Source organism: Apteryx mantelli, chromosome 1 (genome assembly GCF_036417845.1).
Source record: "Apteryx mantelli isolate bAptMan1 chromosome 1, bAptMan1.hap1, whole genome shotgun sequence".
Classification (NCBI taxonomy): domain Eukaryota; kingdom Metazoa; phylum Chordata; class Aves; order Apterygiformes; family Apterygidae; genus Apteryx; species Apteryx mantelli.
Genome location: NC_089978.1, coordinates 93,369,565 through 93,384,637, shown reverse-complemented (window position 1 = coordinate 93,384,637; position 15,073 = coordinate 93,369,565). Strand labels below are relative to the sequence as shown.

The 15,073-nt window shown below is 37.8% G+C and overlaps 1 protein-coding gene across 1 annotated transcript in view; it reads left to right on the top strand.

Annotated features, from left to right (window-relative positions):
• The window catches only part of DMD (dystrophin), a 1,189,181-nt gene that overhangs the window by 787,467 nt on the left and 386,641 nt on the right, over nt 1-15,073 (top strand). Inside the window, exons 49-50 of the mRNA XM_067297573.1 lie at nt 3,131-3,232; nt 10,810-10,918. Coding sequence (XP_067153674.1) covers nt 3,131-3,232; nt 10,810-10,918 — 211 coding nt within the window. The remainder of the gene's footprint in view (nt 1-3,130; nt 3,233-10,809; nt 10,919-15,073) is intronic.

Genomic DNA, 15,073 nt, shown 5'->3' with positions numbered 1-15,073 from the left:
TGCGCTATATATATACACACTACTCACATAAAATAATGACAATAAAAAGGATTATTAAACCTTCTTTGCTGTAGAATGTGGAGTCGCACAGCACCATTAGTCATTCATTTTGCTTTTCCTTTTTCCCTTAATTTTAAAAGAGAAATTAGCCTATTTAAATCTATATATATGATAAATCATGATACAAATTTCAATACAGAGGATAGGGTAGAAATAAATACTGAACAGCCAAAATTCTTTGCAACTGTAGGTCTTGAGTAGTAAGTTCCTTTATGAATAGTCCTTTTATTTGGAGTTCCTCCTCTAGGAAGGTTTTTTACAGTATGAATTTTCAATTCCTGGTCGTAGAAGTTGACTGTTAATGGCTATTACTGTAAACTTGGTCAAATCACCTGATCACATGCCAAAGCTTAAGAGAGCCTCAAGAGAGGCTCTGTCTTCCCTTGTGTTTAGAAAAAAAGTTAAGAGGAAGTGGTGAACATTACTTGAAAGGGACCAGTGAGTGCACAGGTCAGTTCTAATCCTGTTACTGCTGCCCGGACTCGGTGAGGCCGGGGGCTCCCTGCGGTGTGGCTGGTGCCAGGGGCTGCTGGCAGGGCAGGGCAGGGCTGGGCCGGGCCAGGCCTGGCTGCCAGGGCCCATCCCCCTGCCCTGAGGGAGCAGGACCCCAGGGGCAGCAGGGCAGCCCCAGTCCCGGTGGGTGTCGAGCACCACCGTGGGTCAGGGTTGTGGCCAGGGCCGGGGGGCCCATGGCTGGGCAGGGGCAGGGCCATGGCGGGGCTGGAGCTGGCACCACTGTGGTGTCACGGGACAGCGACTGATGACCCCGGGCTGGAATGGGCTGGGGCCAGGGCCAAACCGGGACCTTCAGGCCTGACGGAGCCTTCTCCTCGCAAGCTGCAGAAACAGCTGGGTCTTTCTAAACGGGCAGTGTCCACAACAGCAGTAATACAGACCAACAGCCACAGATCTGTACCAAGAGAAGCAGTTGGTGCTGAGGACCTGACACCTGCTCTGTACACTCCTACGTACAGCTCTCCTCTGATGCAATGGACTGCATGCCCATCTGTGGCTGGAGTGCATTGGGTGGGCTCAGAGCACGCCTTCTGCTCCAGTTACCTCCTAAAAGAATCTAGTTTACATGCCCCAAGACCTGCCCATGGTGGAAACCAAAGCACGTGGAGTGGGGAAGACTGAGAGGTTCACTTCCAAGGCACATTCATGATGCAAGTGAAACCACCAGTGTAGATGCATCCATAGTGGTCTAGCTTAGTAGTCTTGGATTCTGCAGGGGACTGTAATGCATTTTTTTCTGATAAATACTTTCTTATGACACCTGGTGCTCTTATAAACTACATAAGAATTTATGAGGCATGTAGAATAACACAAAGCAACACATACGTGGCAAAATACTGGGGATGGTTTACTTGCTGGAGGAAAAAAAAAAAAGCAAACACCACATTAAAATGCCTATTTTTCATCAAGACAGGCCAAATTGCATTCTTCATTGACACTCCTTGATGATTACTTTTTCTTTATATAGTGAATAGGGAAGTACAAAGCTAACCTAGTATGGAAACAGAAGGAAAATAGGGCTTTAAAGATGGATTACTCAATGAGTTAACCCTCCCCGCAAAGATCTGATTCTGCTGTACAGTGCTTTTCAGTGCTCATTCTCTATGAATACTTACAGTTATATCTCATTAATAATGGAAAGTGTAATAAGAAGGAATTAAACACAAACATGTTTAAAATATCATTGCAAGAAATCAAATGAGCTTTAATTCACTTTATTTGCTGTTGATAAACAATATTTGGAAAGTCCAGTAAGAGATGGTAGTGAACTTTTCAACACTGATTATTTTTACCCATTGTCTGTAATATTTTCCAAGTAAATTTTCAAGCAGCTCTGTGGACAAATTTTCTATGCAGACTTAAAACACAGAAGTAAGATGGCCCCTTGGCTGAGACTTAAAATGGCATAAACTTCAACAAGTTTATTGAAGAGCAGACAAAAGAATAGCAGATTTCGACCAATGAAATGATGTTGAATCATATCATGACAAGCCTGGTATACAATCTTGTCTGCTGTCAAACTATTGATAACTGGGACTGTGGGCAGAAAATAAAGTTGGAGAGTCAAGGGATAGTCTGCAATATTACATGGGACAAGTTACAGAATCAAACTGTAAAATAGATGGGAGAAGAGTGGAGGGGAGAGAAGAAAAGAAAAGAAAACAAAAAAAAAACCAATTTGGCTATCTCAGATAACTCTGAGATTTTTGGGTTTTTATCTGCTTTGGCTTTTGGCTTACCTTCTACTACTGAAATATGAAAACAATATGTATCTCAGAACTACATACATTGTTAAACTCCTTTTTACTTTTTACAGTTTTATAGTTTTGGTTTTTGCTTTTAATTACCTACATGCAGTGCTCCACCCATTATTTATTTTTTCTTGTGACTATTTTACAGAGCCATAGATATGTTGAAAGGGTTTCTCAGAGTTGGCTAGGTTAGCACGTGGATGATACCTTTCCAAATTAAAGAAGAAAATTGCTAGAGAATATGCAGTTGCTAATTCAGTAGGCGTCATTGATAATGATAGGTGCCTCCCCGTACCTTTAGGAACTGCCACTGTTACTGTGCTTTTGCTTTGAATTCATTTGTATGAATACTTTACTATAAAGCATTAATAATTGTGTTAAATTCAGCATCATTGTTGGATCTGATCATATAATTATAATGCTATGTACTACAGAACAACATGTGTACTGGTGCGCTTTTTGTTAATGTAAAGCAGACAACAGGGCAGAGCTGTTTGAATGAGACTTCAGATGCTTGTTCTTTCTAGTATGAATTTGTGCCAGTTTTATAATAGCTTTATTGAAAACTGCGGGACCTATCTTTTTATTTTGTTAGCATTACTCTTTTTCACCATCTTTGCTTCTGTTGTCTCTTGTGACCCTTTTTGTCCTTAGCTGCTGTTATTCTTAAGTTTTCCCAGAAACCAATCCTGAGCAGAAGCTAAGCTACTGGTTGTTTACAGCCTCCCATGGAGTTCTAGGACTTTTCAGTTTTATTGCATATGCTATGGTTAATCTACATTGCATGTGTTTTTATTTTTCAGGAAACTGAAGCAGCAGTCCAGGCTAAACAGCTGAATGTGGAAGAGGTTTTATCTAAAGGGTGTCATTTATACAAGGAAAAACCAGCCACTCATCCAGTAAAGGTAATGAAGCAAACTTTAGCAATATCCATTACTGTGTAATGGGTTATGCTTCCCCTGTTGTACACTTGTCCTTGACATGCTCTGTTTAAAATCAATGAAAGAACTTGGCAAATAGCATTGCTTCTGTTCTGTGACAGCATAGCCAGGAGTAATGTGATGTTCCCAGCTAGAAAATTTTTGCATATTGCAATGGAAGAATTGTATTTGACATTAATGTTCTTCCATCTATTCAAGAATAATCCATGTTGAAAACAAATTTAAGTGTTTTTTTTGCCTTATTAACTGAATCAGATAACATGTTTTTAAGTTTCCCTATTTTAAATTGCGCTTTCAGAAGTACTCTCAATCAGAAAAAGTGAATGTGTTTTTTAGAAAAGGTAAGAGTCAAGTCGTAGAGGGTCCTTTGCTTTGAAGTTTTCCCATTATGAACGAAAAAAGACGTGGCAATATAGAACATGCCCACTCTCCTTTATCTCTCCCAATATTCATACAGAATGACTTGATTCTCTTTAGGAGCAGAGGAATACATTGTTAAGAAGGCTGTTCCCTCTCAACTCTTCTCTTTTAGAAAAAAGTACCATAGAATCCTTTCCCCCAACACAGAGATCAGTTTGAAGGAGATATTTTTCGCTCAGTTTCATAGAGGCTATTTAGACCTTCGTAGAGACTAGAGTATCACTTACTGTCCTATAGAATCTTGAAGCAGAAAATAATAGCAGAAAATAAGCAGAGAAAGGTTTCCTCACAAAGTTGTCTGCAGGTGACCTCTACAGTGAATTTCTTGTTTTGTCATCTGTATTTGGTCATTGTATTTGGAGTACTTTTTTCCTCCTTTTGCAAAATCTCCCCTTGCTGAGTCTTTTGTAAATCCCGCCATCATGTCTCCATTCACGGGACAACATGCATACACTTATCTCCACTTCAGAAACTAATACATATTTAATCAAGTTTTGGTTTCTTTTCTGTTTTCCTGAAGAGAAATCCTTGAGTATAGTTTTCCCGTTTGATATCTCTTCTTCTTCTTCTTCTTCTTCTTTTTTTTTTGAATGATCAATTCTCTTAAACAGTGAGAAATACTAAAAGAGTTGAAGTCAGGGTGACTTAGAAGTATTGTGCTAATAAAAGTGTGCAGAAACAAAGCTTTTGATTCTGTTATGCATTTTTTCTTGGCTATTTCATAGCTATTATTATTGGAACAAATCTCACTGCAGTGACTGCATTTACTCGTTTGGTATGACTACAGTTGCAATCTTAGGGGACCTTACTCAACATTTTAACAAGCAAAGTACTTGAAACAACAAAAGACTGGAGGTTTTGGCTTTTCCAGATTTTTGTAATATGCATATGATGAATCGTGGAATAAATTTTGGCATGTTCAAGGAGAAGAATTAGCACTGGTGTTGTGCACCATTGACCGAGGTATAAATGATGTGAAGTGATTCTGTGCAGACCAAACTTCTGACATAGAATTGTACTCCGTATCTGTTTCTTTTAAAAGTGATCATACCAAGGACACTGAAAACTGCCAATTTCTAGACATTTCTAAATTTTTAAAACCAGATTTACTCAAACACAATAAACTGGAAAAAGACAACTCTTTAAATAGAGATTATGACATTTCTTGAGTTGCAGTTTTGACAATGATATTATAAAACGTGTCTGTGAGAAAATTAATAACTATTTGTGGAATAGTGGGTATTTCATTCTTGGTCCCTCTTTAATTGCATTTTACTTTTTTCATTACATTCTGTAGTTTAGTTAATTGACCAACCTGTGAAGTTAATTTCTGGTTCACTGACTGTCTTGTACAGTAAGTAACAGAAGAGTGAATATATACTGTCGGAGCTGTTGAATTGCTTTCTTGATGTTGTAGTTTTCTTTAAGCTTCCCCCATTTATACTGAGCTGATCTTCTATCATGGTTCCTAGTGAGTAACTTCCAGTACTGTTTGCTATTTGTATGTTCCAATACATACTTTTCAATAAATGCCAAAACCATTTTGCAGACCAAAGGAATTTTGTGGAAGCAGAGATAATTTGTACTCAGATTATGCTATTTTAAAAGGATATTAGTGAGGTTACGAAGTCAAACACTCGATGATTGGGCAAAATTCTTGGATTAAAGTTGCCTGGGCAGCCTCATTTTTCTCCACAAGAACCTTGGCAAGTTCAGCAGAGGGCATGGACGATACTCCCACTATGAGCTGCAATTCAGTATTTTAATTCATACTCACTGTTTAGTTTGTGGCTGCAAGCTGCACATTTGTGGCAAAGTATTTAAGTTCTGCTCTGAAGAACAATGAAAATGGCTAATTCCTTCATGGACTTTTTCAAAGCGCTCATCACAGTGGTGTCTAAGGGCTTCATAAACATTATTTAATTTTAGATTTATTTATGTAACTGGGTTTTTTTTCCACAAAAATGAAAGAGAAAAAAGCAACAGTTGGGTCAAAACAAATATGTCACTTGACACAAATTTGAAAAAAATTGTTCCAGGTTTCTCAACTTCTGAAATTAAACTTAGGCATACTATAAAACTTGGTATATTTTCCTCAGGATTTATGAAACAAATTTGAAGATTTAATTGAAACTGGTTGGTGTTTCAAGCAAATGAAATATTTGATCTGAAAATACTCTCTCTCCCAGGTTGAATTAACTCCTATGTAACAAGATGGTATTTTCATCTTCATTTTTACATGGGGGCTGAGGCACGCAGAGATTAAAGTTGAATATCGCAGATATTTTGGATATCAAATTTGCAACACCAACCATCATATTCTTCAGCATTATATTATCTAATGTTTTACATGATAAAAGCACAATTTTCAGAATTTCAGTTGCACCTGGGATTGCTCAACACTTCTGCAAATAAGATAGCAACGTCTCAAGTTGGGTGCACAGAAGAAAAAATTAGTTGGCCTCTTAAAAAACGTTAATTACTTTGCTTAGCATTGCTTGAGAATTTTGTAGAGAATTTAGTTCTCTGGGGAAGCCTTGTCTTAACCTCCCTTTTTTCCCCTCTAATTTCCATCTTAATTCACCAATCTTCCCATTCTTTTCAATAAATGAAGTAGAGGTCCTACAGAGTTCAGCCTTCTCAGTCTTTGACTCATTCATACTGCAGGCCTCTCCTGTGGTGGAAAATAGTACGTCAGGAAATTAAAGATACTAGTGCAATCATGTACATTGCATGTGAATTAATATTCATAGTTGACTTTATTCTGGCATTTTGTAATCTTTAGCTGTTTATCTTTACAACCTTTATAATATACTCTCATTACAGTGTTTTAAATATAAATTCCGTCTCATGGCTTTATATTGACACATACTTCACCTGAGGGTTGAAACACAGAGATCCACACTGCATCTCAAACCCATGAGGAAGCTGATGACCAGTCAGTCGTTATTTCATGACTTCTCCAGTCTGTCCTTTCCCTGTTCAGTCACCGTGTCCCATTCCTACCCCTCTATGCTTTTCCCCCCCACTTATGAGTTTTCAGAATCACATCACAGGCGCTGACTCTTAATTGTCTCTACCCTGTATCCTGCTCTCACAGCCCCACTTATAATAAATTAAGCCTAACTCTGCATTTTCAGATATAACTATCTTTGATTGATGTCAATATGTCATGTGTTAGTTGTACAGAGTGTTGATCTGTTTGTTGTAGGATGGTGTTAAAGGGAGTGTTGCACCATGAAGTTTAGGTAGATTCACATGTCTTTATCTAAAGATCTAGAGCATTACTGGCAGAAAAAAATACTGATTTGACATGGATATCTGTGTTAAATTGTGCTAACGAATTATGAGAATTAAAAATTGTAGTATGTGTGAAATACCCAGAATGGAGATTTCCTTGTTGAACTATAAAACATATGCAAATAATTATTCCTGCTACAAAAATAATTACGAAAATATAGTAACTTCACAAAGAAATACTTGACATTTTCTGTAATTGTTTTTTGTCATTTGCAAGAGGTGTGACCTAGAGGATTGATAAATCTTTTAGAAAAAGCTTTTTTTACTCACTATTTTGAAGAAAAAAAAACCCAATAATTTATATTGATTCCTCGTTTAGGTCACCCCCTTACTTCCACGTCACTAAGCTAAAGAGTTGCTAAGTAGAAGAAGTAAAGAAGACAGTTACCATCTGCCAGTCATTATTTCATCAGGCAAGACCCAAAAAGTCACAACACCATTAATCTTTTTCTGATATATTAATCATAGCCATATATTTTTAAATTTTTGTACCAATTTTTAGTTTTTGAGATTAAACTATCTAGTTTTTCAAATGGTAATTCTCATAACAAAATTTAGCTTTATGTCTTCAGAGCATATTGCTCAAGTCCTTAAAGTAAATAATAAGCCTTTAAGTAAGTAATAGGATGATAAATACTCAAATATCGACCATGTGCTCCATTTGAAACGTATCCAACAGCCCCAGATGAAATATTCCTGGTAAGGTAGATGATTACAAACTCTGTTTGTATTAGAACTTTTCCTGTGTGAGAAATTACGATGGAAAAGCCAGGAATTGTTTCCCAGGAGTAAAATTTATCTATCCTCAAATGAGGATTGATTTTGAATTTGTAACTTAATAGTTAGCTAAATATTTGCTCGATTGCCGTATAGAATGCCCCAAATGTGTAATCACTGTTGACTACACATGTATACCCTATTATACTAATGTGTAGTTTTACTGTGGTTAGAATGCATGTTGGTAAGCCCTTAGTAATGGATTGAATGTTGCTTAATTAAGGTAAGTTATACATCTTATCTCACAGTTACGTTACTGAAATATACATATTTTCACACCCTCTCAAAGCATGTGATGATATCAGAATTTTGCAATGTAGGACTGTAAAAATATTTTTGTTGGTAAACTAAATGCTAGGCTATGATAATTCTGTATGGCAACTGATTCAAGAATCAAGAATGGGGTAGAAAGTGTGATTATTTAAGCACTAGCACATTAATGGTCTAACCCATTCAACTTTATGAAATGGATTTCATGCTTTTGAAATGCATTTCTATAAAGTAACTTTTTTGGCTTTTGAGGAAGGGGGAGGGAGAGGTTACTGCTGGTGACAGTGGCAAATGTAAGCCCCAATCTGACAGTTATCAGCACTTAAACAGAATAATTTATTCAAGAAAGGATTTCAGTGGCAGTTAAAAAGCTGTAGGTCCCCTACCACATCACTCAGTTTGTGCTTTCCTGAAATGTTGGGTGGGAGAGCAAGTAGCAGGAAAAAAAGACTTCAGGAATACCTTTAGGACTCACTTTGCTTGTCCTGAGTCTTGCATTTAAAACAGTACATCATTTCTCTCTCTAAATACTCCTATCTAGTTTTAGTGCTGTCGCTGAGATTAGTTCATGTATGAATGTTAACCGCACTTAAACTGCACCTGTGCTGACGTTCAGAGGAAATCAATAAATCAATAAAAATGTTCCTCAATTTAAGATATTTTGAAGTTAATACTTGTCACCAAAGCTCAAGAACTGCAATTACAGCAGAATTGTTTCACTTAAAGTGAATGTTTTAATGTGGACAGGCTAATTTATGGCAGACGCAAGATTCGATCAAACTGTAATTCTGAAGAGTCTGGAACTAAATACTCTTTCACTAGTTGTGTAGTGCCTTAGACAACCCTTTCTGTCATCTGTGGGGAGCATGTTCTGTATTTTGTCATTGCTAGAAACAAATCCCTGGCTCACGTCCTTGAATGAGTGGAGCAGCTACTCCCAGTGAGGACCAATATTATATTTATAGCAGCCATGTATCTTTCCTGAATTACTGTGAATATATTATAGTCAAAACTAAGCCGCACTTGGTGTAATCTCTCCAGCTTCTATTTTCAAGGGCTCTCTGCTCTCATTGCTACTATTGAAATAATGGATATGGGAACAGTCCTTTTCATTCTAAGCTCCGGAATAAAGTTCTTGAGCTAGAACAGCAGAAAAAAATTGAACTTTTAGATGCATCAAAAAATTTGTGTTCTGGAGTGTGTGTTTCTGCATAGTCGTACTCCACACAGAAATAAAGCATGTGTATGATGGTGAATTGTCATATGATAAGTGGCTTTTATCATGCACACCTGATTGCTTCTTCTGCATTTTTCTCATAGTCTATATTCAAAGAGAATCTCTGATATTACAGACTTCTGATTTTATTTTTAAGGCAAATTTTAAGCTACTCTAACAGCTAAAAGCATGTTTTATTCCTTCATGCAGGGAATAAAACATGCTTCCCTCTCTTCTTTCCTACCCTATCAAAAAGCTGTCCAGAATTTATACCAGGTAATATTCTGGCCTCTATTGGTGACAGATGTAAAAGAACTTTTTTGTGGAGTTAGAGTTTTTACTGGCAAAACTTGAGGCAAATTCTAGAAACCCCTAAGAGATCAGAGTATAAATCATGCTATTTCAGTGTGTGCATGCATGCTTCAGTCGAATGAGTATTGTTCTCTACCCCTCCCTATTGAGCCCTGTCTTTTTAAACGCAAGGTAATTAAGTTATCTTTATTAATAGCCATCCTGTTTCCCTCAAGCCTGGATTATGATTTAGACTATATATCTAATCAGGAGTAGGATGAGAATATTAAAAGCATCAGTGAATGGCATGGGTACACTGTACTGCTTTCTTCAGCAGGCAGTCAGGGAGCAGCTCAAAGGAAAGCTGGAGTCTTCATTTTAAGAGTTTAGAGATGCCGGCATATAATTAGTGTGCTTCATCCTTTCCTCCAGTCCTCTGAGCAAGGAAGAAAGAGGGGTAGAAATGTCATGTCCAAGCCTGAACGCCTCCCAGGGTTATCTGAGGACTGATACAAATCACATTCCAGACTTTTACTTAGGCCTTGTTTTGAAGTAACAGTTAGCTATTAGTGCTCAGGACTGCCTGTCCACACACTGCAATTTAAGATTTTTTGGAGTCTCTTATGATTTTTTTTTCTCATTTTTAAAGGTGCAGGAGTGTCTTCTGCATTTGGTGTTACAAATTGCAGAGGTTTTATTAGCATGTTTTCTTAATACATAACTCGCTTCTGCATTTTCATTAGCAAAATGAATATGGCAGGCTCTTGATGATAAAAAAGCTCTACTGTATGTTAAAGAGGAAGTCAGCCTGTGCTCCCTAAAACGGTGTAAAGGTCTGTCTACTGGGGAGCAGCATGGATGACTGCTCCCTGTGTGCAGGGCCAGTGGCGGCAGGGCCGGGCCTGGCCGCCAGGGCCCGTCCCCCCGTCCCGGGAGAGCAGGGCGCTGGGGGCAGCGGGGCAGCCCCAGGGGTGTCAGGCACCGCTGCGGGGACGGGGTGGGTGGTCGTTTCAGGATCTGGCATTGCACTGGCTCTAAGTTGGCCCTGACCCCCAGCAGCTCCTGGGAGGAAAGATGCTCTCAGGATCCTGACACTATCAAGTTTTTTTTACCCCCCTTGGGACATATGTTATCTATCCCGCTCTCCTTTCTGTGAAAACTAATTACTGTTTTAACATTTTTTTTTAATTCAGGCTGTCCAACACATGGAAAAATTGGAAAAAGAATTATTATAAATTTAATATATATATATTTTTTTCTATTCTAGAGAAAATTAGAAGACTTGAATGCTGACTGGAAGGCAATAAACCACTTAATTCAACAACTAAAGGAAAAGCCAACATTAGGAGCCCCTGGCCTTTTCTCTTCAGGTGTCTGTAAGTGCTTCAGTATATACATCTTTGAAATGAATTTACAAATTGCACATTTGTAAGTGAGAGTGCTGATGTCGAATTCAGTTTGTTTTTTATTCTTTCCTTTCTATTTGGTATAATGTGTCTCAGCAGACAAATTAGTGTATAGGTCCAATGAAATGATTGTGGCATGCTTTTCTAATTATTATGGTTTCAAAACTTTGTTTCTTTATCCTGTGGAGTACTGACATTATGACTTTCTACGTGTATTCATGGAGGAAATGCTGTGGAGGGAGACAAATTTTATAAATTAGAAGAATAATAATGGTATAGGTGAAGTGGATGTAAACTGTTCACAGAATGAAGTTCTGAAATGGATTTTTAAATATGATAGTGAGGGCAAGGAACTGGCACTGTTTCAAGACAGTGTTCAATTTATTCATAAAAAATGTTGTATGACAACATGGTAGGAGTAATTCTAGAGTTAAACGTTAAGTCTGTGATATATATCTGTGGGTGTCTGAGCTGATGAATCCACAATCAGAGACTTGATCTCTTTTTAATTTTAAATTATTTGGACAATATTTATATTGTATTAATCTCATATCTCTTGGCACCTGCTGCTTCCCTGCAAGGACTACAGAATCATTTTTATCTACTTGATGCATGGATTTTTTTTTCCACTGCTTTCCTCAGAAATGTAGTGATTAAGCATGGGTGGAAAAAAAATAGAGACTGGGTGCTGGAATTTCCACAGTCTGAGCTTCTAAAGTCTCTAAGATTCTTCCCTTGATATTAAAGTCTCTCCCTTGCTTGGATAAAGGACTTTGCTCACCCAAAGCTGATCATCAGATCTGGGAGCAGAAAGAAAAAATTTCCTTATCAGATAGCCTGTAACTCAGGGTATGATGTAGCTCCAGTTGTCACCTGGGATTTGATTATTCGTAGAATGTTGATCCCTCTTGCCTTTTAACATGTTCTAATGGGTAGCATACAAGAAAGCTGGTACTGGAGAATTCTCTGCTTTCTACTAGTGACTCTCTAATGCACCAAAACAAAAAAACCTTTGTACAGGGAAGTAAATAATTGCACCACCTAGACAGAATTCAGAGTATTCAGTACTAGAAGACAGTCCAACTTCTGTCAGAGTTGGGTACATTAATCCAAGCAAAGCAGATGTCTAGCTCATGACATATTAAGTATTAGTAAATAGCAACTACCATTTAGTTTTAGCTACTTGGTTCCAGTGGCAATCATACCAATTTTATAAAAAGGGCTAAATACTGCTAGTATTTTTTAGAATTCTTAGTAAAGCCATATCCTTGCTTTACAGAATTTTCTCCTAAGGCATACTATAAAAATTCATCTAATGACATGATAGAACTGAAGGAGATGTGTAATCATTTTTGCTGCGCTAGGTCACTAAACTTGCTATGTAGGTTTTGCATGTCAGCAGGTTATGTCAGCTTCCAGGGGAAGAGAGTGTTTGAGAGCTGTGAATTTGTTGTTACAAAGGAAATGATAATAACTAAAAAAGAGAGGGAGCACAGGGTACAACAGATCCCTATATTAACTCATTTTTAACCGAAGAATTGCAAAATTACTTGTTTATTTTAATTCTAAAAGTGGACTCTGATTACTAACATTTCTGAGATTCAGCAGATGGAATTATGCATGCATAAAATGAAAGCTTTGGTGTTCTGTAGAGGATTAGGCAGGAACTAAGATTTTCTTTCTAGCGCTAAGAACACTTAAAATTCAAACCTGTGCTTATAACATTAATTCGTAGTTTTTCTTTATTTTAAGTCAGTTTACTGCAATCACATCATTATACGTGTATCATCACAGACACACAGATTCATTGAGGCTGGAAGGCATGTTCAGAGATCCAGAGATTATGTAGTCCAGCCCCCCTGCTCAAAGCGGGGTCACCCAGAGCAGGTTTCCCACAGGGCTGTGTCCAGTCAGGTTTTGAATACCTCCAAAGATGGAGACTCCACAACCTCTCTGGGCAGCTTGTTCCAGTGTCTGAGCACCCTCGCAGTAAGAATGTTTCCTCTTATGTTTGAATGTAGTTTCCAGTTGATGCCTGGAGTTGTTCCTCCCCAGGTGCAGGACTTGGCATTTCCTCTGTGAACTTCATGAAGTTCCTTTCTGCCCATTTATCCCTATGAGGATGTTATGGGAGACAGTCCTGAAAGCCTTGCTAAGGTCAAGACAAACAACATCCATTGCTCTCCCCTCGTCTAATGGGTTACTCTAACTCCTTTTGTCTATTCCTAGTAAAACTTTAGTAAATAGGTGTTGAACATGTGATGTGCGTGTTTTTTTTAACTATGCAAAGAAGGCACAGTGAGCTCAAATCATCCTAAAAAGCGCAGGTTTCTGCAAAGTGAGAAAATGGTTATCTATTCCAAAAGTTAGTATTATTGTACTTATTAAAAAAAAAAGAGAGAGAGAGATTTAATGTCATGCGTTTTGTTTGCGCTGTGACTAATAATAATTTTTGTAATTATTTTTACCATTTATATTATGTTATAGCCATTTTTATGGACTTGTTCTATGCTGCTGATTCTAATGATACATACATTAATATGCATAGATACTCGACCTAGCTATAGGAGAGCTGGTAGATCCAACCAGCACAGGGACAGTACAATGGACAAGAAGTATCTTTGGTCACAGAAGCAATGTATCTGTATCAGTTACCCAGGAACTCAACTCAGCTTTTCCAGTTCCATCTCACAGAGCGTCTGCTTTTTAAACTTTTCTTTCTTGGAGGTTTGTCTCTGAAGTAGGTCCATAGAGGTTTTTCTTGGCAGCTTTTTATTATGTTATTTGTAAATCAGATTAGTTCCTTCATCTGTTTTGCATCATGGCTGCATAAGCTGTTGCACTGCAGAACTGAGGGAGTGGAAGGATTTGGGAATAGATAGCCAGAAGCAGGGTGGAGTGGGAAATGCCTGAGCTGGCACTGCTGTCAAGAGAAATGCGTGCAGAAATGTGACCTTAGGTGGACACAGAGAAGGTAAGGAAAATGTATTTTATGTTCCTGTTCACAAAGGTTCTAAACCGAGATCAGTTTTAATGATCAATGTTAACTGCCTGAAACACTGCAACTGGGGATGCTCACCTTCTGTACTCAGGTAACACTGTGAGGAACCTGTATGTCAACACTAATCTTCAGAAAGAGGCCTTCCCCCCACCCTCTCCTTCCAAACTAATGACTGTATGGAGTCACTGATGTCCTTGAAATATGATCTCAGAGAAATATAGTGTCCTTAAAATAAACCTGGAGCCTCCCAAAACATTTTCTTTAAAGGTCATTTTTAAAGAAAGATGTACAAAATGATTTTGGGCTCTGTAAAGCAATGATAGCATCTCCTGTTGATAATTATTCATTTACCGATTCTACAGAGACTTTTGTGGCCATCAGAATTTAATAAAGTTCACATCTGTGTCTAAGACTAGGGAATGGAGATATAACTGGCTAACCTCCACTGCGCTTTCAGGTGTCATTTGCTGTAGTCTGGTTATAAGAACCCAGCCAGAGGGCCTTAGTAAATATACCATCTGGTGGCTGTGATAGAGGTGAAGAACAGAACTGCAATGTGTTTATGATTATTTCTAGGTTTGTGTATTACAGTTTCTTCAGCACAGGAAGTACTAAAAAATGTCCTTAATATCCCACCAGTCCAGTATACCCTCAGGCATAATGAACAAAAATTATTTTCCAGCTAGGAAAATGTACTTAGCTGAAGGGTATATCTCAAACCTTAGCAAAGATTGACTTCCAAGACAAGATGACTCAGGAAGCAAATCATATCCGCTACCTGTGCTTGATATTATAACATGAAATTGTGTAAACGTCTCTAATCAAACATCTTGATGCCTTGCTTAGCCAGCAGTTTGAAAACATTTTAAGCTTAGAAAATTAGAATTTTTGGAATGTGCTTTTACAGGAGGGAAGAATTTTAGTACTGTCTTTGTACGCATTGATATGACTTCTTTTGTATGAAAGTGCTACCTCTGTATTTGCTTAGTAAGTTAGGTAAAGTTATACAGTGCTTTGTAAAAAACATGTGAATACACTGTGGCATGGGGAGACATTCCTGACTTTGTTCCTGAGGATGACATTTTCCATTTTTTGTCTTCATTCAAATATTGATTTAGCTTAGT